The sequence below is a fragment of the Callionymus lyra genome, chromosome 15 (genome assembly GCF_982586985.1).
Source record: "Callionymus lyra chromosome 15, fCalLyr1.hap1.1, whole genome shotgun sequence".
Taxonomy (NCBI): Eukaryota; Metazoa; Chordata; class Actinopteri; order Syngnathiformes; family Callionymidae; genus Callionymus; species Callionymus lyra.
In genome coordinates, this window is record NC_141832.1 from 22,714,274 (window position 1) to 22,739,813 (window position 25,540).

A 25,540-nucleotide genomic window follows, 5' to 3' on the forward strand; every position below is an offset into this window, starting at 1 on the left:
ATGACAAACCGTTCACCAGCTCTCTGTATTGATTTAATTTATTTTGCCGTAAAGTCTAAAGGTAAAAAAATTCAAGTCTATTTCGCTAAATCAATCAGTGCCAAATCCACATGTTTAGGGAAACCCATAGAAGGCCAACTTTATTGACATGGCTGGTATAGACAAAAGGTTTCATAAGAGCAAATAACAATGACAGCAAAGACCACACTTTCCATTGTTCATGAATGGCACCACAGAGCGACGCAATGAGTCAGAAAAAAAAGTCACAATGAAGGCGACATTCTCTTCAGGAAGCGCCTTCTAAAGCTTGAGAATAATCCTCCATATGGATGACGAGGAAAGCGGTCCTCCTCTTACAGATACATTTACAACAAATATACAAAAAAAAACAACTAACATATTACCACTTTAAATTCCAGAAAATGTGCAATATGCAGCAATCCATGGCAACGGCAAACAGAAAACCAGTGAGGGGTCTTCTCTAGAAGTCGAACTGTGCTCCAGCTGTTTCACAAAAGCAACGTTGTGTCATGGACATGGGGACGTCTGTTTGAGACGGGGGGGATTCACCGGGCGTCTGTGCGACACATTGTTTTGGGCGACGGGTGCTTTAGCTTGCCAACTATCATGCAGAAAAACCAATAATCGCTTGTTCCGTTGCAGCACAACTGATAATTCAGCAGCCAATTCCTGTTTTGGTTTCCTAGATTTCCGGACCTGTACAAGCTCACAAATTCGGGTTTGAGTCAAAACTAAGGTTCATTTATTGTGAACACAAAGATTTTAAACTCCTTTGCTGCGTTGGCACTTAGATAGTCAGCTGAATGTGGTCAGTGGGTCAATGGCATAAACATGCTGACTGGTGACAGGAGCCAGTCATCAATACAGATGGTAGGTTTGGAGGGTTGACGTAGCTGAAAAGTCTGTGTACAGTAACCTGGTGGTGTGGATGATTTTCCCTCTTAACCAAACTGGAAGAAGAAATTTCCTGGTCCAGATGCTGGAAAAACAAACAAACCACTGGTTAATTTACTCAATGATGAAACTAATTATTGACGATCAAACCTTCAAAACTAAAACCTCCTGGTCCTCCGAAGAAAGACTTGAAGATGTTGTTGGCGTCAAAGTCTGGAAAAGACAAAAATGGAGTCAACAGGCGATAACGGAATCACTAATTTATCGCATCAGATTCAAGATCACATGACTCACCTGCCATGTTCATGCCGTCATCCTCCAGATCCTGGCCGCTATCGTAGCGAGCCTTTTTCTTGGGGTCTGACAGCACGCTGAAGGCTTCACCCACCTCCTTGAACTTCTTCTCTTCTTCCTTCTGCAACTCTGGACTCGCTCCACTGTGGCGGTCTGCATCAGAGGACACAAGTCGAGCCACTCTTAGAACCTTCCTTCTCAACAGTTAACATGTCCAACCTGGGCGCTTCTGTCCTCCCCTGACGTGTCTTTATTTACCTTCAGAAACAAGCTTCCAGCTGTGGCCCATTAAAAATGAATGAAGGCTTTCAGCGTGTGTCTTCTTCACTGAGCTTCTTATTCAAGAGTATTTCCTTTTGCTCACTTTGCTCTCATCTATCGTCATCCGCAGAGCCTGAGGTTTTAAACCAACCTTCCTTTCATCAATATTTCAACTTACCTTGCAGCCCAAAAACAGCTGAAGCTCTTCTCTCTCTGCTTAGGTTCTTCCTATTTCCTTCTCTCTGGGACTAAATGGTTTACACTGTCGTCACGCTCTCTTTTATTTCCCCATCACTGACCTGAGGGTTGAGCTAAGAAACATGTGTCCAAATGGTGCCCTCAGATACTTTTATGTAACCTGCTGGATTGCTCAAACGTTAACGTCCACTGTGACCTATAGAGATGCTTAAGCTAAGCTACCAGACCAAGTCAACAAACTAACACATACATCAAAGGAGATAAATTGATGGGAATGTTTGGTAAAAGAGGACAAACTCAGAGATCATTAAAAATAAAAAAAAGGTTGGATCAGATTCAAACTTCTTGTTACAGATTGGTAAGTATATATTCTATTTGCTTGTGACCTAAAAGGCCAAAGTTTGACCTCCATTATTGCGTGTTGGAAGTGACCTGTTTATTCAAGTGACACCCATCCTCTGGGCTAAGTACTGAGCATGTAGAAACATTTCATACAATAACTGACAATGTTTACATTTTGAATATTTAGAAATGTAACATTTATAAGCACTACTTATTCAAGTGCTTTGTGTCTTACTTCCCTCCCTTCCTAATGTTGGCTTTATGGTCCCTCACAACAGTCACTGTATATCATGGGTGTTATAGTCGATCACATAAGGGACCAACATTTTATAGCAGTCTTGGCTGTTGGTAGAGCACATTTACATTTTACCAAACTTTCCTTCAACCGTAATCTTACTGTTACTGGAAGTCTCTGTATAAGTGTTGACATATATAATCATGATATCAACATGAACATCTACTTTGATTTCGAGCCAACTATCCAAGGGCCCTGCATTTGACACATGTGCTGTAAATAATGTGACATAAATTATAATCACACCAGTCCACCCCCCCCAATACATTTAGAGCATCAATGGGTGTGACGAACACTAATCACAAATGCATGGGAAAGATTTCTAAATCACCTGGATGATGTAAAAGGGCCCGTTTGCGATATGCTTTCTTGATCTCCTCTTCTGTCGCGTTCTTATCCACTCCCAGCACCTTATAGTAATCTTTTCGCTTGCTCTTCTTCAACTCCAGCTGGGCATTCTTCAGGAGGTGTTTGTGTTCTGCACAGAGCAAGATAGAGCAAGAGGTCAGATTCAGAAGGAACCAAACTATGAGGAGATCGTTGTCACAACCTTTTGTCTTCTCTGTCTGGTAAACCTTCTCATAGTCTCGAACCGCTTCTTCATACTGCTCTGTTTCCATGTAGCTGAAACAAAACACAAGAGTGAACATCTTCCACAACATGTGTTCATCTTAAGCTACTTAAACATATACAGTTCATACCACTGTGCTCTCCTTAGATAGGCTTTAATGTAGGTCTCATCCAGCTTGATGGCCTTTGTGCAGTCCTCAACAGCCTGCTCCAGTTTCTTCAGCTGGACATGCAGAAAAATAAAATAGGGTTTAGCAAATATAAATGAGGGTTAAAGTGGATGTTTCACATGAAAATCACATCATAAACTGAACACAGATTTGTGCAAAGTGAGGCAAGGGGGCCAAATGCCTCTATTTATGCAGTCCTTATGAATCTAAAGGTAATTATAAATCTCATAACTCAATAAAACTGTCATGTTGATTTATTTCCTATTTAATTGTATTTTTCTAATGCAGCTTTACAATTCAAAATACAACTTTTTCCTTTTTTTATGTGTTGATTAAAAATAATTTACAATTACAATTTGCATTTATTCTGAGAATCTTTAAATACAATTAAAATATCCCCAAAAAATACATTTTTATTATTATTATTATTTAGAGGATGTTATCCATTTCTCCCCCTATAATGCTGATAAGTCATTAATATCCAATATTAGGGCTCCTTATTTATTTAGTCAGATAATGGTGCCAGTATGTAATATGGCCCCTGGTATATGAACATATTCACCTAGAAGCCAATGAGCTGAAATTTAGCTCAACAGCTAAGATAAATATTGGTAACCTGGTGATTGCCATCTTCTAATGGTTCATTAAAAACAGTTCTTGGACCCGAGACGTACCTTGGATCCAACAGTGGCCCTGTTACAGAACAACTTGGCATTCGTCTTGATGTTATTGGGGTCTATTGTCAGAGCCTCAGAGTAGAGGTCATAAGCAGCTTCATAGCTCCCCTCTTTGAAGGCCTTGTTCCCCTCCTCCTTCTTGGCTTTTAAGGCTTTTGCATTCTAAAGAAAAACAAGTGATAAACTACGTTAAAAGTCAAACATGAACAGTTTAGCAACAAGATCATCATTTAGTAACAGACTGACTCTGCAAGCGAGCCGGGCTTTGTCGTGGTCAGGGGCCATGCGGAGAGCCTGGATGAAGAACTGGACCGCCTTTTCAATGCAGTCTTCATAGTAGAGACACAGACCACGTACGTAGAGCGCATCAGCGTTCGTGGGGTCCATGCGCAGAATGTCACTTTGAAGGAAAATGCAAAGATATAAAAGAAATAGACAACAAATAAGTGGTTAAAATATTAACTGCTATAAGTCATAGAGTTTAACATGACAGTCTTGTTGTTAATTACAAGGTTTTAAATGTGGACAGGTGGCGAGATGGCATTAAAACGAACAAACCTCCAATTTATGAAGTTCTTTTTTTATAATATGCATTTGTTTCTCTTAAACTAAAAAACTCAAGTTCATCCAATTCATGTCACGTAGAAAATAAATCCCCTCTATACAACTAATCTTTTATACATATTTTTATTATTATTATATTCATAAATATTTTGTAAGACCAAATGTATGTCACTTATAAAGAACATACAAGATCTAACTAAAATTTAAAAAATGTTCAGATTCAATTTGATTTATTGTCAGTAATAATATAATGTAAAATATTTAAAAAATTTTTTTTTTATAAATTACCCAAATCTACCGCATAGATTGGCACCAAATTCTGTTGTAAACATATATGATCTTACTTCAATACCAAAACATTAAGAATTTGCCTTTCAAACATTTTTGGAAAATATTTTTTAATACTTTCATATCTACAACAACACAGTTCTAACACTAATGCAAAGTAACATTTTATGTTTAAATTATTTTAGTTTGAAATATTATTGTAACTGCTGGTCTTATGGTTTCTCAGTTCATTTTAATTACAATATTGTCCACACAAATCGCACATTTTCTTTAAATCATGCAGTCCTAGTTAAGATGAATATTAAAAAAAGGTGTCTTAAGATTTACACAGAGGTTTGTCCAGATAGGAGAGAAATTGTTACAGCTGTGTGATCAAACCAGGGGCCTCATGATCAGACTGAGTCGCCAACACTTTTCACTTTATAATTTATTTTCTTTTTTAAATCAATAAACATTACTCACACTTGTTTCCTCACGTCTGATAACAATAGGGTTGATTGTGATTTATTAATGGAATGAGGCAAAGAACCAATACACTCTTATCTACAAAGTTCCTGTCTTTTCTCAGTACAATAAAAATAGTTATCTTTTCCTATGGATTTCCTTCTTTGCCCGTTTGTATTTTTCTTTTTTCCCCAGACCTCTCGTCATTTTGCCGCTCCACCTAACGGTGGTGGATTGTATTGTTTCTATGTCTTCGGTGCCCCCAGGCAGATAAATAGCTTTTTTTAGACCTGAAAGTCATCAGTAATTCAATATCCCGATGTAGCATCTACACGGGTTCTTACCTGGCGACAGACTGTGCCTCTGGGTAACGTCCGAGCAGAGCTAAACACTCTGCCTTCAGGATTTTGAATCTATGGCAGGCAGCTGCAGCTTCCAGAGCTCGATCCATGCAGTAGACAACCTGCGAACAACATTGAGTGAATACACTCATAGCTGCAACTCACATTTCTAAGAGCTTCAAATAGAACTCTTACCATCCTGAAGTCTCTTTTCTCAAACCCAATCTCGGCCATACGTTCAAACTCAAGGATGGATTCAGCATTTTTTAACTGAAAGTAATGTTTGGTGTTAAGTTATTATGTGAAAGATAAGTAGTAGAGCAAACACTTATCTGTGTTAAAAACTGCTTTAACAGTAAATGAGCATATACAAGATAAATGAACGATGCCAACTCACCTCCTGCTGTGCTTGGATGTTGTCAGCCTCAAGCTCCAGAACTTTCTGGAAACACCGGCTAGCAGCCATGGCATTACCAAGAGACAGGTGGCACTTACCCTCCCGCAAGTGTCCCTGTGGGTGACACATATGCACTCAGTGACGGGCAGTGGACCGGTATGGGTGCGCAGGGCAGTGAAAATGTGTTCAGGTAAGATATTATCTATCAATGGGACAGTCGAAAAAAATAAAAGAAGCTTTACTTTGCCAGCATAACACGGCCTGACATTGTTATAATACTGAACACCAACAAAAATAGAAAACCGATTCCACATGAAACCACAGAGTCAAGGATCAAAAATGTATGTTGGTTGAACCACAACTGTTATTAACTTCATGAAGTACAATTTAAGGTCCATGACGTTCCTTTTTTTAACCCTGTATTTAAAGGAAATGAGGCTGTTCATCTCAATAATGGCACGATTGGACAAAAGTCACATTTTAACAGACGAAAATGTAGAAAACCCAGAAACAACATGAGGCTGAGGTAATATTGCTCAAAGACAGGAATCATTTCAGTAACTTTGGGCATCAATGGAAAAACACCTTTTATTTAATAATTAAAGGGAAAAAAAAGATTAAACACTTTTAAGTAAATCACATAAGAAAAAAAACTCACATGTAACAGCACCTCTTGAAGATGAGATTTATTCTGGGTCAGGTGGTCCATGTAAATGCAGCTAATGTCTTGACAGAGACACATCCCTGGTCCATCATTAGGCGTGTGTTTGCATTGTCCAATTTCTGTTCATAAGTTGTTGTTGTTTAGTGCAAACCATTTGGGATAAGAATAAATAATGTGTGGCTTGTGGCTTAATTTTATTTTGGCCCTTGTTCATTTTGCCAGATTTTGGTTCTACAGTTCTGCGTTTGGCTTGATTGTTACAGGATAATATTAATCATAATAAGTAATACAACTCAATCAAATGTAAGCGTGCAGCTTGATGTATATGAAGAGCCAAACCTTCATGAAGGTGTAATCTAGTCGTACTGCTTGCTGGGAATCCTCCAGGGCCTCTCTAAACCGAAACAACATCATCAGCGTGGCTGCTCTGTTTCCATAATAACTTGCGTTTTTTGGGCACAAATCTGTTTGAAAAAAATCAGAAATTTAGTTAATGCAGAACGAAAATGTAACCCTTTCGCAGCCTTGGGGTCAAGTTGACCTGGTGCCCGAAACCAAATTTGTTTGTGGTATCCCTTGTGTTGTTTCTGCGTCAACGACCTCCCTGGCTGCCATAAATATATATGCAGTGGTGGAGGTCATTCACCTTGACCCAGAGACTACACAAGGGATACTCGAATCACATTTGTATTTGTGCCTTCGGGTCACCTTGACCCAGAGACCACACAAGGGTTAACACAAAAATAATTTGGTCACTCACCTATTGCCTTTGTGTAACAATTGAATGCCTCGGCATAGTCCTTCCTGATGTAAAAGGAATTACCTTCTTCTTTGAAGTTCTCTGCCTCCCTGTAAATGTAATAATAGAGAGTCAAAAAACTGAGTCAGTTTCAATGTATTTATGAAGACCGGTAATCTGAATTGTGAACACATGTCAGTGCAGATTATTTGTAAATGCTTTTGAGATATACTTCTTGTCACAAGATAACCGTAGAGATACAGAGCTTTTCATTTAAAAGTGTATAAGAAAAAAATCTTCTACACTTTAAAGGGCAACTAAAAAGTGTCTCTTAAATTGACCTCAGACCTATTGTACTCATCCGTATGTGTCTGTTTGGACAAAACTCTCTTTTCATGTAAATATTTACTTTCTTAATAACATTGAATTGGAAATAAAATATGTTAGAGTACCCTGTGTTCCTGTTTTAGTATTTATCTCTCCCCATTTTCCTTTGTTATTGGTTCATTTACAAGGTTTTTCTTCTCAATAATTACAATGATACCAATTGTGATTCCAATCTAATTGTTTTTTCACAACAAAGCGGGGCATGATCATAGCTGGTTTGAGGAGTGAAGCCATTATTACATCATAATGGACTATGCTCTTGTAACCGCTCCTTTGCAGAGATTTCAGGTAGAACTTTAGAAAGTAATTACTTTGTCATGATAGATGGATAGAGAGATAAGGGATTAACTGAGACTTGGAGAGGAAGACTTCATCATTTGAAATGTGAGTCTGGAAAGTTGGATTTTAGTTTCCCTTTATAGTTACACAGGTTGTGTATTATTTTTGTTATTAAACACCTTCAAACAGCGGTCCTCAACCTTTTGTGTACCGCGGACCGGTAAATGTCAGGATTTCATTTACAGACCCAACGTTCAGATAGAAAAAAGTAAAAATACAATAGCATGATGTGCATAAACTAAAATTAAGTGCATAAAGAAAAAAAAAACACCTCAACATACAGCTGAACCAGCAAGAGCTCTGGACTGGTTACAACAAGATTTTGTGTATTTGCATCTATGTTTATTTGATTGTAGATACGAAGGTGGGATGTATGTGTGTCTCCTAACTTTTAGAGACTTTGTACAAATGTTTAAATTTGCATTTCAGCATATAGAATGAGAACTCTGAAGCAGTTTAGTTATTTTTTCCACTCTTGTGTTTTACTTATCAGGTGCTAGTCAAGAGTCACAAGTTAATGCTATTTATGTAAAAGCTGAAAGTCTTTTTTTTTCAAAATAAAACACTTTTAGAACTTTCAATAGGACCGATTGTTCTGTGTGGCCCAGTAACAGATACTGGTCCCCGGAGCAGTGACTTAAAAGACACTTTCAAAATATCATCTAGGGAAAAGAAAAAGATGTAATTATTCAAATGTAAAATATCTTCTCTGTCTCGCATCTTAAACACAATTCAATTCAATTTTATTTAAAGTGTCTTATCATAACAAAGTTATCTCAAGACACTATACAGTTGAAATAAGACTACAGTTGTACAAGTGGAAGTCACAGCAAGTCTCAGTGGATGGATTACCAAGAAGCTCCAGGTATGCCATTCATAGAAAGACAACATTCGGAGGACTGTGAATCCCTGCCGTTGAGGATCTAAACATAGCAACTGTCAGCCGGGACGAAGGCTCCACAGCCCCTCGAACACGAGGCTCTGAGGGCAGCGCCAGGAACATCTGACACCATCCTGTGGAACAACTGCCATGACTTTCTTTGGAGCAAGACCTACTTTGACATCATATTTCGAGGGGCAGACAAAGTGCACGTTGTAATGCCTTATGGTTCGCGAGAGTTGAGCCGTGTTTGTGCCACTGATCGAGAGGTGTGTGGACCTGCAGGAGCGAGGCTACAAGGCAGAGGACGAGCAGAGCAACATGGGGCCAGATGTAGCTAAACAACCCTGTGAGCTACGTTAGCTTCAAGCTGTCAACAGTCAACCAACATGACAGGGAGTCCCGCCGACGAGGACTAACACTAGCGGAGCTCCTTTCCACGAAAACACGAACCCCCATATTCATACCTTTCTAATTCTTCGTCACTAAGCAGTTCCAAGTCCGGAGCCATGTTCACAGCACCGCCGTGATCCGTCGCCATTTCACCGTGAATGAGGGAGGCGGGGCCCGTACTCTCGGGGGGCGTGGCTTCATGCGGCAGTCGCTACGTCATCTGTAAACAGGAAGTAGCTCCTTTCGAGAAGGTACGTCGCTAACAGCTATGCTCGAGTGTATTTGCAGCGATTTAAACCAAACATCCACCGTGTATTTAAAATATGTCTACTCTCGGATTGACCGATTTGTTCACGTTGTCTTAAAAATGCGCCCGAACACAGGATTCGGGTTGTCATAGCCAGCGGATGCTAAGCTACATAAAGCAACAAAAAAAAGGCAACTAGACAAAAACATTGCGACTACAAAGCATAAATCAAAAATAATAACTGTCTTCTCGAAAATTGGCAAATGTTGCAACAACATTAAGTTAAATAAACGTTTTAAATTGAAGGCCTCAGTCAAAAATGGTTATCAAAAGATGGAAATAATTTAACCTTTAACACGCATTTATAAGACATTTCTATTTTATAATTATATCTTAATGCTTATAATAGTGTGATTGTTGTTTATTCATATGATCAGCATACGTATTTTAAGTGCATCCTGTAAAACGTTGTATTTCTTTTGTTCCAGCCTTTGCTGTCTACCCTTCTTATCATCATGGGCAAAAGCTGCAAAGTTGTGGTGTGTGGACAGGCAGCTGTTGGGAAGACGGCCGTCCTCGAGCAACTTCTCTACGCCAATCATGTCGCAGGTACGTTGTTTCGATTTGTTGAGAAGGCAAGTGATCTGGTGTGGGGTTTGTGTCATTGGAGTTTGTAATTTCTGCTCAGTTTAAGCCAGCTTGATAACAGATTTTGAATGGAAGTGTCCTGAGTTGCCACCACAGGTCATCTTCCCCCTTAAAAGGTGTAGATCATCATCCCGAGGCACGCCTGTCCTCATCATGTCCTTCTTTACATACATTCACTGATCTGATCCAGCCTTACACCCCAGCTCGGGCTCTGAGGTCTGTGGATCAGAATCTACTTATGGTTCCTCGCACACGGTTCAGGACCAGAGGAGAGAAATCCTTCCAGGCTGTTGCTCCTAAGCTTTGGAACGATCTTCTTCTCTCTCTGTGTTTGATGGATCTACTGACTCCTTTAAGAAACATCTTAAGACGTTTTTATTTGTTAAGGCTTTTCCTTGATTGTCTGGAACTCCTGTTGTGGTATCAGTTTTATCTTGCCCTTTAAAGTATATACTTTATTGAATATTGTTTTGATTGTTTAAGCGCTTTGTGGCCCTGGTCTGGAAAAGCGCTATATAAATAAAAATGACTTACTTACTTACTTACTTACTTACATGAAGCTCATTGTTTGTCTTTTCGCCCCATAACTGTGTTTGTTGACTTTTGAATATTTCTGATGTTGTCAGTTGTAGTCGATCTAAATAAATCACTCTAAATCTGTATCTTATTTTTTTCTGTCACTTCTTAGTCCAACTCTGCTTCATACGCACCAATAAAGTTAATGCCGTCTTCTGTTATGTAGAGTAAATAAGTATTAAGTAAAATAAAATAAAATAAAAATGTGCTATGTGGTGCTAGAAAACTGCTCTTTCTGTCTGTACAGTAAGAAATACAATCCTGTCTATTTACTGTAACATTGTACCTGTCAGGGTCTGAGCCCATGGAGACGTTGGAGGACATCTACATCGGCTCCATTGAAACTGACCGAGGCACGCGGGAGCAGGTGCGCTTCTATGACACTCGAGGACTGCGGGATGGGATGGAGTTTCCTCGTCATTACTACTCGTTCGCGGACGGATTCGTGCTCGTCTACAGCATTGACAGCAAAGAGTCCTTCAAAAGGATGGAGGCTCTGAAGAAGGATATTGACCGTCATAGAGATAAGAAAGAGGTAGGTTTACACGGCGCTGGTTGTATCAAAGCAGTGTGAAATGTCAATATTTTAAAAGTTCTGAACAGAAATGAGGAAACCAAGTAGTAATGATTACATACCTCTGTGATGAGCGTCTTATATAAATAATAATATATAAATAATAATAGTATATAAATAAATATTACTTACTTTATAGCTGTCCCATTCTCTGGCTTACTTCTAGGCAATATAATTTTTATGTAGGGGTGTAAGAAAATATCGATATTACTATATATCGCAATATTTTTAGTCACAATACTGTATCGATATTCAATATCTCTGTATCCATATTTAAAATATATAGATATTTTTGCGCTGATGTCACACGCTGGTGCAGCAGTGGCTCACAGCAGCGGCTCTGCTGCAGTGAAGATGTGAACGGAGGTGTGGAGGCGGAGAAATCAAGCTAGAAGATTCAACACCGCAATTTTTATTAAACATCTAAAGACGCATCATGACAAAGAATATGAGCAGATGGAAGAAACGATTAAGACGAAACAAAATGAAGCAGTTAACTTTGCTGTTCTGTAGAGACGAGAGAACCGTTCAGTCGCACATGAAAGTCAACAATAACAAACGTTCTTGTAAGTGTTAATGTTGACTTTGGAATTTGCCTCGATCTAATAAATAGAGTTTAATAGTGGTTAAATAAAGGCTGACAGCGCTGAGTTCTGTGTGTGTGAGACGTAACCGGACACTCGCTAATTTAACAAACTTCAAGACGATCAATGACGACACAAAAATGAATTAAATAAGTTAAGTTTAGTCATAACAACGTTAGATGCTTTACTAACTTATTTTTAAATCATGTTAGTCACAGATCAACTGATTTTTATTTATTTTTTTACAAAAAATAATAAATAAAATAACTTTGAATTAAAGTAAAATGTTATTTCAAAGGTTAAATATATATTTAACATCAGCGTTTGGACTCATTTTGGCTTGAAAACAGAGTTTAAAGTTAAAAAACTAAACACTGACAGTTAGTGGATATTGAATGTTGCTCCAGCTTGTTTGAGACTGTTAATGCACGTCTCTATTAATATAAGTTTACTTTATAAATATATATAATTTAAAGCACTTTCACATTTGATTAGAGAAAGTATTTGCTCATTTCTTTGTAGTAAAAGCCAGAAAAAGTGTTGTTTCTTTAAAAAAAATATATATATCGTTGTTCCTACAGTATCGCAATATATCGCAATATATCGTATCGTCAGACATGTATCGTGATACGTATTGTATCGCCAGATTCTTGCCAATACACAGCCTTAATCTAAAGTAATAAGTAGGAAAGTAAAAGGTCATACATGCCAGCATCAATATGACATGGATACTAAGGGTGTCTTGATATAAGTAAGTAAGTAAGTAATTTTTATTTGTATAGCGCTTTTCCAGACCAGGGTCACAAAGCGCTTAAACAATCAAAACAATATTCAATAAAGTATATACTTTAAAGGTCAAGATAAAATTGAGAACACAACTGTTCCAGAAAATCAAGGAAAAGCCTGAACAAAAAGAAACGTCTTAAGATGTTTCTTGAAGGAGTCAGTAGATCATCAAACACAGAGTGAGAGGAAGATCGTTCCAAAGCTTAGGAGCAACAGCCTGGAAGGATTTCTCTCCTCTGGTCCTGAACCGTGTGCGAGGAACCATCAGTAGATTCTGATCCACAGACCTCAGAGCCCGAGCTGGGGTGTAAGGCTGGATCAGATCACTGATGTAAGGAGGAGCCTGACCATGAATAGATCTGAAAGGAAGAACCAGAATTTTAAAATTGATCCTGAAAGAAACTGGAAGCCAGTGAAGAGTTTTAAGGATCGGAGAAATGTGAGTTCTTCTACTAGAGCGGGTCAAAATTCTCGTTGCACCTTTTCACTTTTCATTTCCTGTATGAAACTTCTATTGCATCCTTAAGTATTGGTTGATACTAACTATTGATATAATGTTAATAATAATAATAATGATGTTTTGTTAAATAAAGCTTGTGATGTGTACATTTTTCATGTCATCGTCAGGTGACCATCGTTGTTCTGGGCAACAAGCTGGACAAGCAGGACGAGCGACGCGTCGATGCCAACATGGCTCAAAACTGGGCGAAAAATGAGAAGGTGCGTCTGTGGGAGTTGTCTGTGGTGGATCGCCGCTCCTTGATCGAGCCCTTCGTGTACCTGGCCAGTAAAATGACTCAGCCTCAGAGCAAGTCCACGTTCCCCCTCAGTCGCAACAAGAACAAGAGCAGTGGTTCCACCGACAGCTGAGTCGTGTTTTAATGTGAAGTGAAGTGATGATGCACCCGTGTGTTGACGTGCCTCGTTTTAATCCGTGCAACAATTTACAATTCACGTCATGAAGGTTGATTTATTAAACGTATTCACGTTTTTTTATTTATTTATGCGTACCCGCAAATGACAAAGTGCCTTGCTTGAAGGCGTTGAGTAAGATCTTGTGCTCCTCCATGTGACTGATGTTTTAAGTGTTAGACCGACATATGAAGTTACACGTGTATGAATTGTTGCAATCTCTTAGGATACCTTTTAACGATACAATTATTTAAATCTTTTTTTTTGCTGATATGAAATGTACGTGCCATATGTTGTCATGAGAACCAGTTACACAGCTGCTGTTACATCGTCAAAGGTGATGACAATCCTGGGCTTCAACAGGTGACACACGAAGGTGAAAGTCAAGAGCACAAATATGTATTTAAATGGAATTGTTTTCTCTTGTCACTGCTGAAATTGCCAAATTTGTTTTGAATAAAATGCACAGTTGAACTCCCAAGTGACTTGAATTGAGTGGCTATACTGTATAAAAGCTTATTTTCTTTCTAAATAATTTTCAATTTGAAATATCATGTGACAGAGTACTCTGTGTTCTTGTTTTAGGAATTCATTCTCCCCCCTTTCCTTTGTTTTATTAGTTTTTTTTGAAGGTTTTTCATCTCAATAATTACAATGATAAACATTTTTTTATGCTTACTTGTTTTTTTAAATTTTTAAATTTAATTTTTTAATATAATGTATGTAAAATTAAAATAAAAAAGTGTAGAATTTATTTAATGGCAAAATTGATTTGGTTGTTCAATTTTCTTTTGTATATATCATTTCCCCAGATACTTTTATACATGTAAATATATATATATATATATATATATATATATATATATATATATATATACAGTGCCTTGCGAAAGTATTCGGCCCCCTTGAACCTTTCAACATTTCGCCACATTTCAGGCTTCAAACATAAAGATATAAAATTTTAATTTTTTGTCATGAATCAACAACAAGTGGGACACAATCGTGAAGTGGAACGAAATTTATTGGATAATTTAAACTTTTTTAACAAATAAAAAACTGAAAAGTGGGGCGTGTAATATTATTCGGCCCCTTTACTTTCAGTGCAGCAAACTCACTCCAGAAGTTCAGTGAGGATCTTTGAATGATCCAATGTTGTCCTAAATGACTGATGATGATAAATAGAATGCACCTGTGTGTAATCAAGTCTCTGTATAAATGCACCTGCTCTTTGATAGTCTCAGGGTTCTGTTTAAAGCGCAGAAAGAACCATGAAGACAAAGGAACACACCAGGCAGGTCCGAGATACTGTTGTGGAGAAGTTTAAAGCTGGAATTGGATACAAAAAGATTTCCCAAGCTTTAAACATCTCAAGGAGCACTGTGCAAGCAATTATGTTGAAATGGAAGGAGTATCAGACCACTGCAAATCTACCAAGACCCAGCCGTCCCTCCAAACTTTCATCTCAAACAAGGAGAAGACTGATCAGAGATGCAGCCAAGAGGCCCATGATCACTCTGGATGAACTGCAGATAACTACAGCTGAGGTGGGAGAGTCTGTCCATAGGACAACAATCAGTCGTGCACTGCACAAATCTGGCCTTTATGGAAGAGTGGCAAGAAGAAAGCCATTTCTCAAAGATATCCATAAAAAGTCTCGTTTAAAGTTTGCCACAAGCCACCTGGGAGACACACCAAACATGTGGAAGAAGGTGCTCTGGTCAGATGAAACCAAAATCGAACTTTTTGGCCACAATGCAAAATGAGATGTTTGGCGTAAAAGCAACACAGCTCATCACCCTGAACACACCATCCCCACTGTCAAACATGGTGGTGGCAGCATCATGGTTTGGGCCTGCTTTTCTTCAGCAGGGACAGGGAAGATGGCTAAAATTGATGGGAAGATGGATGGAGCCAAATACAGGACCATTCTGGAAGAAAACCTGTTGGAGTCTGCAAAAGACCTGAGACTGGGATGGAGATTTATCTTCCAACAGGACAATGATCCAAAACATAAAGCCAAATCTACAATGGAATGGTTCACAAATAGACGTATCCAGGTGTTAGAATGGCCAAGTCAAAGTCCAGACATGAATCCAATCGAGAATCTGTGGAAAGAGCTGAAGACTGCTGTTCACAAACGCTCTCCATCCAACCTCACTGAGCTCAAGCTGTTTTGCAAGGAAGAATGGGCAAGAATTCCAGTCTCTCGATGTGCAAAACTGATAGAGACATACCCCAAGCGACTTGCAGCTGTAATTGCAGCACAAGGTGGCGCTACAAAGTATTAGCGCAAGGGGGCCGAATAATATTGCACGCCCCACTTTTCAGTTTTTTATTTGTTAAAAAAGTTTAAATTATCCAATAAATTTCGTTCCACTTCACGATTGTGTCCCACTTGTTGTTGATTCATGACAAAAAATTAAAATTTTATATCTTTATGTTTAAAGCCTGAAATGTGGCGAAATGTTGAAAGGTTCAAGGGGGCCGAATACTTTCGCAAGGCACTGTATATATAGTTGGCTGTGCTCTACCTGTACCCATATATATAAATATATATATATACATATATACATACCTGTGTATATATATATTTTTGTGCTCTACCTGTACCACAAAAAGAATGAGCAGTAATTCTCTATAGCCAAAGACAGTCATAAGAAAACCTTTCAAAAACCCAAAATTGTAATGATTTTATTTATAGTTCTATTTTTTTTCTCTGTTAAATTTTTTTGGTTACATCTTACAGATCTTTACCCCGATATCCCAGCTCAGGAAGCTCTTACCTAGATGTATATAAAAGCCAGATTTGGAAAGTAATTTCCTTGTCCTCGTCACATTTGGGAGAAACTAAGTTAGAAATAAGTTTAACCACTTAATTTCTTGGGGTTTCGATACGTGATGGTGGTAAAGAAGGACACGGACACAGGAATGAGTTTAAGAGAAAATGCTCGTTTAGTGTAATATGCAAAAGTTGAGAACAACTTACATGATCACAGGCGTTGGCAAAGCAGAGATATATCGCAGAGACGTCTTCGAGTTCCAAGCGCAAATTCCCGAAAAGGTGCCTGAGTCCATGTCTTCCAGAGAGAACTCATCATCATTAACCTCATTATCACTTTACTTATGCAGATGGTGTCCTTGAGCAGAGACTTACTGGCACCATCTTAAGATTTGTTATATTACCCTCAGTGTGAAAGCTTTACCCGACCTGAAGTAAAGCTGAGCACATGGATTTTAATGCAAAGCAGAGATTATTTAATTTGACTTAAATATGAAACATTATACCATATCATCCAGATTTAGATCTGGATGATATGGGGAAACAAGTACTACTACACTTTTCACTGAGGTATGACAACAACAAAAAATACTAAAAAAATCAAATTAGGATATTATATATTTTTGGAATAATAAAAATGGATAAAAACAATATCATGTTGTAAAGTCATGTTATTATTTAATGCTCTTGAAAAGTTGAAGGTGTGATATCCCAGCAAACTATCTCTCTCTTCCTCACACGACGCCAACAGGAAAGGTTAACTTGAGATAATGAAGAAACCTCAAGTGGAACGTTTACAAAATGATATTACCGGCGTGTTAGCGTGTCTCCCTGGAGGCAGCTATCTTGTACCATCTAATTTCCAGCATGTTCTTCATAATGAACTGAAGAGGTGAAGATGATAACGCTCCACTTTAAAATAGCTTTTCTCTCCAGCATACATTTAAGTCTCGGGAGTTTAAACCGGGAGGAGGTCTCATCAGAGGAGCAGCTGTTCTATCCACAGAGAGAGAGATCACACCATGAGATGATTCACATCAACAGTGAAAGTTTATCACCAGGAAACCAGCAACACAACAGTGTTGAAGAAAGTGGCTCGCAAAATAGCACACAGTACGTCTAAAAATATGAATTGTATGATTATACAATTTTTTAAATATACAAAAAAGCTAAAAGTGTATAAATAGTGTATATACAATGATATTTTATTTAATCTGTTATATATTTGTTTTAATTTTAATAACTTTTCTAGATATAAATGCACTTATTAATATATGTGCACTAAACAAACACAGTATTTTTTATTCAAACATTACTTAATCTTACTTTCCTCTTCCCATAAATAAAAATAAATACATATTTCTGTATACAACGTTGTGATAAATAATAATATACAGTAATATGCAATATCCTGAACATGAATGAAATATATATATATATATATATATATATATATATATATATATATATATATATATATAAAATTCTATTATTTGTATATGCTTAAAGATGGCATAAAACAAAATAAAAGTTTTCCTCGTCATTCCTTAAAATATATTAATACCTCGATTGTACACTAGATGGCACTAAAGATTTGTTACAACATTGCGTGTCCAGAAATACACGTGTGGCTTAAATACACATGTTTTATTAATTGATATACAAAAAAAAATCTTCTAAATAACAAGATTTCAACAAATGCTTTACATATTAAGACACAATAGCTTACATACCTTTGTTGAGACGCAACGTAAACGACCATCCTTGATCATCTTCACTCAAAAACACGGAGACCAGTGTTGGAAGTTGTAACTGTGCTCTTGAATTGAAGCAGGTAACAACATAACACCTTGTCATCCAACAAACTGTTTCACAGCAATAAAGACTCATCCATTATTTCCTCGTCATTTGAACTGAAATGAAATTCTTGGCTAAAACCAACAACAGACAATGTAGTAATCGAGGCTGAAAACTGATACTTAATAATAATTATAATAATAATTATTAATATTATTATTACAAACACACACACACACATATATTTCACAGTTCATTCCCGTACATTCATTATTATGACATTTTAAATTTTATTCATTGATTTTTCTTTATAACCAAATGCAAATTACTTTTGCTCATTTTTCTAAAATCTCCTAATAATAATACGTTGTTTTTTTTTAAAATGTTTTATCTTGATCTGTAGACTTATTTTGACCTATTTTAAAAGTAACATTTTATTTTATAAATTCAGTACCAATGATCCACTTAGCTTAAATGTATTGCTTTTTGCATGAATTGATCTTTTTAATGGCTCTGTTGAGGTCAACAGTGTCTTCGAGAAACTCAATAGAATATGAATGAAAGGGTGCAGCAAAAGATTAACTTGCAATTTTAATAATTAAAAAAACCCACTGATGTAGATGTAGTCCTGAAGCTGTTAAAGTGAACAAGTCCAATAATGAAGTCATTATAAATGTTTCGTAAAGGACCATAGTTTCCCATTTATTGGTAATTCTGATTTAGAGTTGGTGTAATGTAACCCACTCTCAGGTTCTTTGAAAACTCACTCATTCTTGGCTGAACTGCAGAAGTCTTTTTCTGAAGTGCCTGGAAAACATGCAGCTTTGGGATTTGAGAGTGAGAGACGTAGATAGAAGTGGTCTGGCCTCAAGAAGTGAAAAGAATCCTTGAAATACTAAGAAAAGAACATCATTAGCAAAGTTAGAATAAAGCTCAAAACATCTCTTTTAAAACTGTGTTTTACCTTCACCTCTCTACTTGCTGGCAGATGAATAAAATATATGAAGCATTTTAGCACATTTAAGTTATCTGTGTCGTCCGCTTCATTTCAAAAGTTTGAAGTGATGAGATGATGACGTCAATATTCAGCAGGATAAAACATTGCATTACAAGTTTTTAGCAGTACCTTGGCAGTGGCTCAACTGGTGGCTCGAGCCCAATTAACCGAGGGTTGTCGGTTCAAATGCCACCACAAGTATGAAATTATTATGATTTATTATGATTTAATATAAAACATTTTATTATGTTCTTGCGTCAAACGCTTGATGTGTATTTGCGAGTTGAAACATATCTTTTTTTTAGACTATTTTTTAAACTAGCCTCAAGTCGGCTCCTTACACTTAAATTTGTGGTTTATTTTTTTGTTCCTAGTCAATGATGCAGGTGAAAATCAAATCAAAAGTGAAACATTTTTTTAATTTTCTGTAATACACATTTATCAAAACCCAAGGACAAGGCAAACTCGGTACCACCAAATATTGGCCCACAAGAGACGTAAAATAAAGGTTATCTCAAAATTGAAAGTCAAAACTAACTCTGTTTGCAAACATCGTTTTTATCGCGGGCAGAGAAAACAAATGTCAAAAATAGCTTCAACACAGGGGTGGAGGGTGGGATCTTTCTTTGTTTTTGTGTTCTACCTTTTATTTTAATTTTTTTTTCTTCTTCCGTGTGTGTGTCAAGGTGTATGTATTAATATCTGAAAATCAATAAAAAGATGTTTTTAAAAAAAAAAACTTCAACAAAATTCGATAAAATCATTTGTAGTGAACGGCATAAATGCTGAAATGACGAAAACAAAGTTATTTTTAAAACCTAAAATGATGGTCGGTTATTGACTTGGCAACAAATATTGAACCCATTTCGTTCATCCCTGGAACAGGATTTTGGTTATCATTTTGGAGTCTGACACACCTGTTATGTTTAAATTCAACTCTGAAAAGGCTTAAAGTGCTATCAAATCACAATTGAACTCCAGGAACAAACAGATATTGACACTTCTCTTAGGGTAAAATAATCAACCTTATGCTTGAAGCATTTTCCCTCTTTGAATTGTTGGTTTACTGCACACACACAAAAAAACATTAAAATCAGACAAAAAACAAACCATTTGACAAGTTCTAAAAGCTTTATTTTCCAAAAACCATCCCTTCTTCAGGCTATAGTACAGCACTTTTTTTTATATTATTATGTATCTTCTTCTGCTGCGGATCCGTCCATGCGTACAGTGTTTGCTGCTCTCGGGAGCAGTGGAGGGAAACCCTGAATGGATGGTCACGTGAGCATCGCTTCAATCTGTCACCCCTGAGAAGGCCTGGTCATGTGACTGTACCATATTCTCTAAAAAAAGGCCTTGAATTACAGAATTCAACGATGGAATAGAAGGTCACTCAAAAAAAAAGTTATTTTTAAATATTTTATCTTAATAAAAAAAAACTCATGTAAATGAACAAACGAATAAACGACACAGTATTTTTTTCTTCCCCTGGTTTGTCTACAATAACTACTCTTATCTATAATAGCGACTTCTTGCGATACAGATAGTAAGTCGGATAAAGATTCTCTATCTTACTCTAGGATTCCTACGTATAATTTGTCTCCTCTAGATGTTTTCTTTTTAAGAAAGGTCTTTTTAAAACAGAGCAATAGAAAGGAACAGCGAAGATTAAAGGCTGGCTGGTTCACTGAGTGCGACAGGAGGAAATCTAGGGAGACCCGGTGGCTTCCCTCGTCTGAAGAGACTGTGGGTTCCTTGAACACAAATGTACAACAGGATCAAATATTCCATAGAATCACGAGTACTTTGATGGCAATCACATGGTTTCCACGACAGATGGCACTGCTGCATCACAGACGACTATACATATTGCACAATGAAAACAAAATGCATAGGATTTGCTCCAGAACTTTTAAGAGGACATGAGTGGCGGGGGAAGGATGACATTGGTGCTCGGAGTCCTCGAGAGACCTCGTCTGTGTCAGATGAGTAGAATGTCAGTAGAACTTCAAGGTGGGGTGAGTTAATAATAGCACATGAACAGCAACATTGATGTTTTTTTTTTAAGATTTTTTTTTTTTTTGCTCATTGGAAGTTTTTCCGGCTCAGATGTGGAACACCAATGTCATATGGCACTGAAGGACCCTCCTTTGACCCCCCCGCTATAAATGGAAACAGCCGAGAGTCACAATCGGGGGCCACGAGCGTCTACTGTCAAGGTCATCACCTCGGATAGTTGTACTTTTTGTCACAAATGTATGAAACAGCCATTGACACTGAGAACACACCATAAACACACACAATGTATTGCTTTAAATATGAGCTTCGTCTAAAGTCATGGATACACAACAACCTGATTGTTTCGTTGAGAAAGCAAAAGGGAAGAATTAAATGACGACCAACACGAATGTTCATTGCTTTTTTAAAAACAGTTTTTTTTTAAGGTGCTTTTTTAATGTGGTTGCCACGGCACTGTGCGTTGTTCCCACCTACGCCGTGTTCAGACAACACATCGGGATGTTGATCAACTTGACATCTTAGACGCCGTCAAGTCTGTTGTTCTTTTTAATCGTGAGGGAGGAATGGTGTGAAGGTCGAAAGCGGATGGAAAAAGGTCATGCAGGGAAAACAATAGATACAAACAAGGGAGCTTTGGTCTTTAAATCAAAGGCTGCTTTTTATTTCCTCGAGATTAATCCTGTTTATTATGGCTGTTGACTTGTCGTCCCTGTAGTTCCCTCTGGTAACCCCCTGGTACATACATGTTATATAATCATCCGTGATGACGCAGAACATTAGGATGACTCTTATATCACTCTTGCGTTTAATAAAATTGGTTAAAAGGGAGTCAATTGTCACAGCAGTTGGGTCTCTCCTCATCACAGTCCAGAGTTCAGTAGCATTAGAAGGAGAAATATAAACCTTTAGTTGGTTTTAAATGGCAACTAATGTCAACTTCCAACTCTCCTGTCTGACTAACATATTTTTTTTACAGTCCCTCATCATGACCATGTTTTGAGCTTATTACTTTATAAAGTTCTCCCCCGTCTGAAATCTCGGCGAACGAGAGGTTACGAGAGCGAAGTCCATTATGGCGTAATAATGGTCTTCACTCCTTCTCCAGCCAGCTGTGATCATGCACCACTTTGTTTATACAACGAGTCCAGGATTCCTGACGCTCGATGACAAACCGTGATGCTGGACCAATCACAGCAGAGCGGGTATGGTTAAGTGGTTTCAGTGGGCGTGGTTTAAGCACATTTTTTAATTAAAAGAGAGTTTTGTACAAACCAACACATACTGATGAGGTCCAACATCTATTTAAGACACACTTAAACCAATCATTAGTTGCCCTTTAAAGCTCGAAAAGAAATTATTTATCTTGTTTGTAAATAAACTTCTGATTTAAATCAAGTCATTGGACAAACGAGACCCCAAAACTGAACTCATATCCACATGAACTACATCATAATTGAATTAAACCTGTTTTAGAGGGACTACAATATTGCAGCATTATCATTGATTCATGTTTTTTGTTTGGACCAAAATCTCAGGGTGCAGTTGGTGCTCAAGCTACTTTCCATGAATGATGCAGGAGGGGGGGGGGGGAACAAAAGGGGGGAAAGCTGGCAAGCAAACAGGAACAAATTCAAGTTGACAAGTTGACCTTTTGTGGACATTAACAAGCAGCTAATCACGGGTGTACAGGGTAGGAGAGGGTGTGTGTGAGTATGAGACTGAGGATGCACACGAGTTCAGAAACATGGAGGTGAGGAATAACACTGATGCGGTTTAAGTTAAATGGAACAGCAGGGGTGTAACAGCGCAGAGAAGGTAAGCTGTTAAGGTGCTGCAGGAAAAGGTGTTTTCAATAAACTATTCTGTAACATCATAACGTTTATTGTTACGTCTGTAGATTTACAGTGAATATATTTACAACCCAGTGAAGAACTGATCTGACCAGCAGAGCAATCTTTTCTGTTGTATCTCTCCATCGGAGTCTGTAGACATTAACGCCACACTGAGGATTTACTGTTGTGCGCTGTTTGTTCTTATAAAATCTACTCAATATTGATTCCTTTTTTTGCTGGAGTTCTTTACACACTCTCTCTCTCTTTTTTATTTTCTGTCTATAATGTTGCAACACATGTACACTTGCAGCTTGTCCTCTCCCCAGAGCCCTTTTATTTACTTTTTGTCTGAGCATCACCCCTGTTTCGATCCAGAGAGAGACTGGATCCAGGATGGTCTTGTTTGGACTCTGCTGACTCACCTCTACACTCTATGATCTCTCTGTCTATTCTTTCTCTTTTCTCTCTTTTTCATACTCCCTATAGAAGGCCGTTCACACTCTGTCACAGTCTGGTTCTGTTTGAGATTTCTGCCGGTTAAAAGGAAGTTTTTCTTCACCACTGTTGCTCATTGTGATTCAATGGTTCTTCTCTTATAAAGTGTAGTTTCAACTGTTAAGTTTCTTAATATAACTCTATTAGAATTTGACACTTTAAATAAAACAAATTTAAAATTGATGTGCACAGAGCAGGTCCTCATGTTTAAGCACTATGAAGTCTTAATCACATAATAATAAATAAATATGTACTCTGTTAATTAGAAAATGTTTGGTAAAATGGAAAGAGTATTAAATTACTTCTAACTTTCTGAACCATTAACTCATTATAAATATACTGTAAATGTTTTTAAAATATATGTGAAGCTCTTGATAAGTACAAACTGACATATGTATTATGTGCTGTATTAGCTTTAGTTGGTAAATGAATTCGGCTCATTTTGGTTAGAGATAAATGTAACATGATAAAACAATATAAATGACAGATTTCTTCAGAAATAACGATTCCAGCTCATGAATGTCATCATGACAAAGTAGAGTTAACATCATTAAAGTTTTTGGACGGGAATAAAAGTCTAAGAAGTTAAAAGCATTTGTGAAGATCCTTTTCCTTTCACGCACCGAACACGACCACCGGTCTAACACTGTTACACCCCTATGGAAGGAAAGAGGAGGAGATTAAGATAAACTTCCAGTTTGATCATGAACATATGTATACATGTTTCTGAAGAGCATCAAGTAAAGGGACCTTATTTTGTGGCAACCACACTAAACATCTAGTTTACAGTCGATCTCTAATAAATTACACAATAATATCGAGAATCCAAACTGCTTAGACCCATGAAATGGCTATAAAAGCGGCCTCTGTGCACCAGTCAGTGTCTGGAGGCCTGTGCTGCTCCTGACGTCATGACCAGGGAGCAGAAAGAAGGCATGATGGGAAATCTTGGCCTTTTAAATTAGGAACATCTCTCCTGGGCGCACGGCCTTAAGAGAGTCATGACTTGTGCACTCTTTAGTCAGGCAGTCTGCATAGTTTGCGTGTGGCCTTTGTCAAGTGGGTCACACTGAAGGAGGGCCGGGGTTCGGTCGGATGGGGAGGAGGAAGAGGGAAGTGAGTCTTTAGTAGGGGGAGAAGATGATGGGTGTGTGTGTGGCCCGCAGGGGCCCAGGAGCGGGCCGAAACAGTGCAGGGCCCAGGAAGGGGGACTGTATGAAGGTGGTGCCCACTGGGTGGCGGAGAGCCAGTGGGTTAGTTGCCACTGTGCACAGGGTTGGTGGGGTGAGGGGGCTGGGCAGGAAGCCAGTAGTCAAGCTCTTGGTCAGCTGCTTCTGCAAAGCCAGTTTGGTCTGGAGAAGACATGAGGGGGGATGGTGAGAAGTGAGAAAAGAGTGAGGGACAACCCAGGCTCACGTCGGTGTGCGTCCCCACCTATGTTACGTTGCTCAATGCCCTTGTCTTGATATGTGTTTAACATGTGTTTGTCTCAATGCAAGTATGAACCTACTTATGAAGTGTCCTCTTCAACCGCATCACTAACTGTGCTGGTGATCAGTTTGTGATGCAAATGTATTTAATTACGTTTGTATGTTAAAGGTTTGGAAATCTCTTTACTGTTTAACCTCAACCAACAATTGAACCGTTTAACTAATAAACTATTAAAGTGTTAAAACACTTTTATTAAGTAAGTCATTGTAGTTCTAATATTTAAATTGACTTATCCATCGATTTTCCTGCATTTTCAAGTAGTATTTTCCATTATACTTCACTGCCACTGCCAACATTAAGATATACACCCTTTAATCTGTCACAATAGATCTTATTATAAATGAAATCATTAGTCCATGCAAGATCATTTTACCTCACAAGTTAGATTAAGTTTGCGAGAAATAATGTTTCACAATGCTAAAAAAGAAGGATCTATTCATCAGTCTTACTCTCCATCCATCTATATCATTATTTTTGTAACTAAATCTAAATGAATGACTCAAAAGGTTATTCTGACACAATTAATGTGTAGTCTAACTAATTGAATTATGCTATTTAAACTGTTTTAATATAATATTAACATTGTATAATCTAATAACAAATAGCATTCTATTCAGGTAATTCTCTTCTAGAACATGTTTTCAA

General features: G+C 37.7%; 3 protein-coding genes across 5 annotated transcripts in view; 1 reads left to right on the top strand and 2 right to left on the bottom strand.

Annotated features, from left to right (window-relative positions):
• Positions 1–113: 113 nt before the first annotated feature.
• Positions 114–9,339, bottom strand: dnajc7 (DnaJ (Hsp40) homolog, subfamily C, member 7). The gene is made up of 14 exons (XM_087808499.1): positions 9,233–9,339; positions 7,181–7,269; positions 6,760–6,884; positions 5,757–5,870; positions 5,555–5,629; positions 5,363–5,481; positions 3,969–4,122; positions 3,720–3,884; positions 3,007–3,098; positions 2,856–2,929; positions 2,637–2,783; positions 1,210–1,362; positions 1,066–1,128; positions 114–1,000 (listed from the first exon to the last, which is right to left on the bottom strand). Exons 1-14 carry the CDS (start codon positions 9,304–9,306, stop codon positions 963–965), a joined length of 1,482 nt encoding a protein of 493 aa, XP_087664625.1. The 5' UTR covers positions 9,307–9,339; the 3' UTR covers positions 114–962.
• Positions 9,340–9,385: 46 nt separating this feature from the next.
• Positions 9,386–13,966, top strand: nkiras2 (NFKB inhibitor interacting Ras-like 2). The gene is made up of 4 exons (XM_087808503.1): positions 9,386–9,409; positions 9,894–10,014; positions 10,923–11,164; positions 13,201–13,966. Exons 2-4 carry the CDS (start codon positions 9,921–9,923, stop codon positions 13,441–13,443), a joined length of 579 nt encoding a protein of 192 aa, XP_087664629.1. The 5' UTR covers positions 9,386–9,409; positions 9,894–9,920; the 3' UTR covers positions 13,444–13,966.
• Positions 13,967–20,170: 6,204 nt separating this feature from the next.
• znf385c (zinc finger protein 385C) overlaps positions 20,171–25,540 on the bottom strand; it is a 175,922-nt gene continuing 170,552 nt past the window's right edge. For all 3 annotated transcript variants that reach the window (XM_087808491.1, XM_087808492.1, XM_087808493.1), the window contains one exon: positions 20,171–24,756. In XM_087808491.1, the coding sequence (XP_087664617.1) occupies positions 24,529–24,756 (228 nt within the window). In that variant the 3' untranslated portion in view covers positions 20,171–24,528. The remainder of the gene's footprint in view (positions 24,757–25,540) is intronic.

Excerpts from the sequence above, each read along its gene's own strand:
- dnajc7 (XM_087808499.1), bottom strand. The coding sequence starts at position 9,306 with ATGGCGACGGATCACGGCGGTGCTGTGAACATGGCTCCGGACTTGGAA. Across the intron at positions 5,482-5,554 it reads AGAAAAGAGACTTCAGGATG|GTTGTCTACTGCATGGATCG; the intron begins GTAAGAGTTCTA and ends TGTTGTTCGCAG. Across the intron at positions 1,129-1,209 it reads TGACGGCATGAACATGGCAG|ACTTTGACGCCAACAACATC; the intron begins GTGAGTCATGTG and ends TGTCTTTTCCAG.
- nkiras2 (XM_087808503.1), top strand. The coding sequence starts at position 9,921 with ATGGGCAAAAGCTGCAAAGTTGTGGTGTGTGGACAGGCAGCTGTTGGG. Across the intron at positions 10,015-10,922 it reads CTACGCCAATCATGTCGCAG|GGTCTGAGCCCATGGAGACG; the intron begins GTACGTTGTTTC and ends TGTACCTGTCAG. Across the intron at positions 11,165-13,200 it reads GTCATAGAGATAAGAAAGAG|GTGACCATCGTTGTTCTGGG; the intron begins GTAGGTTTACAC and ends TGTCATCGTCAG.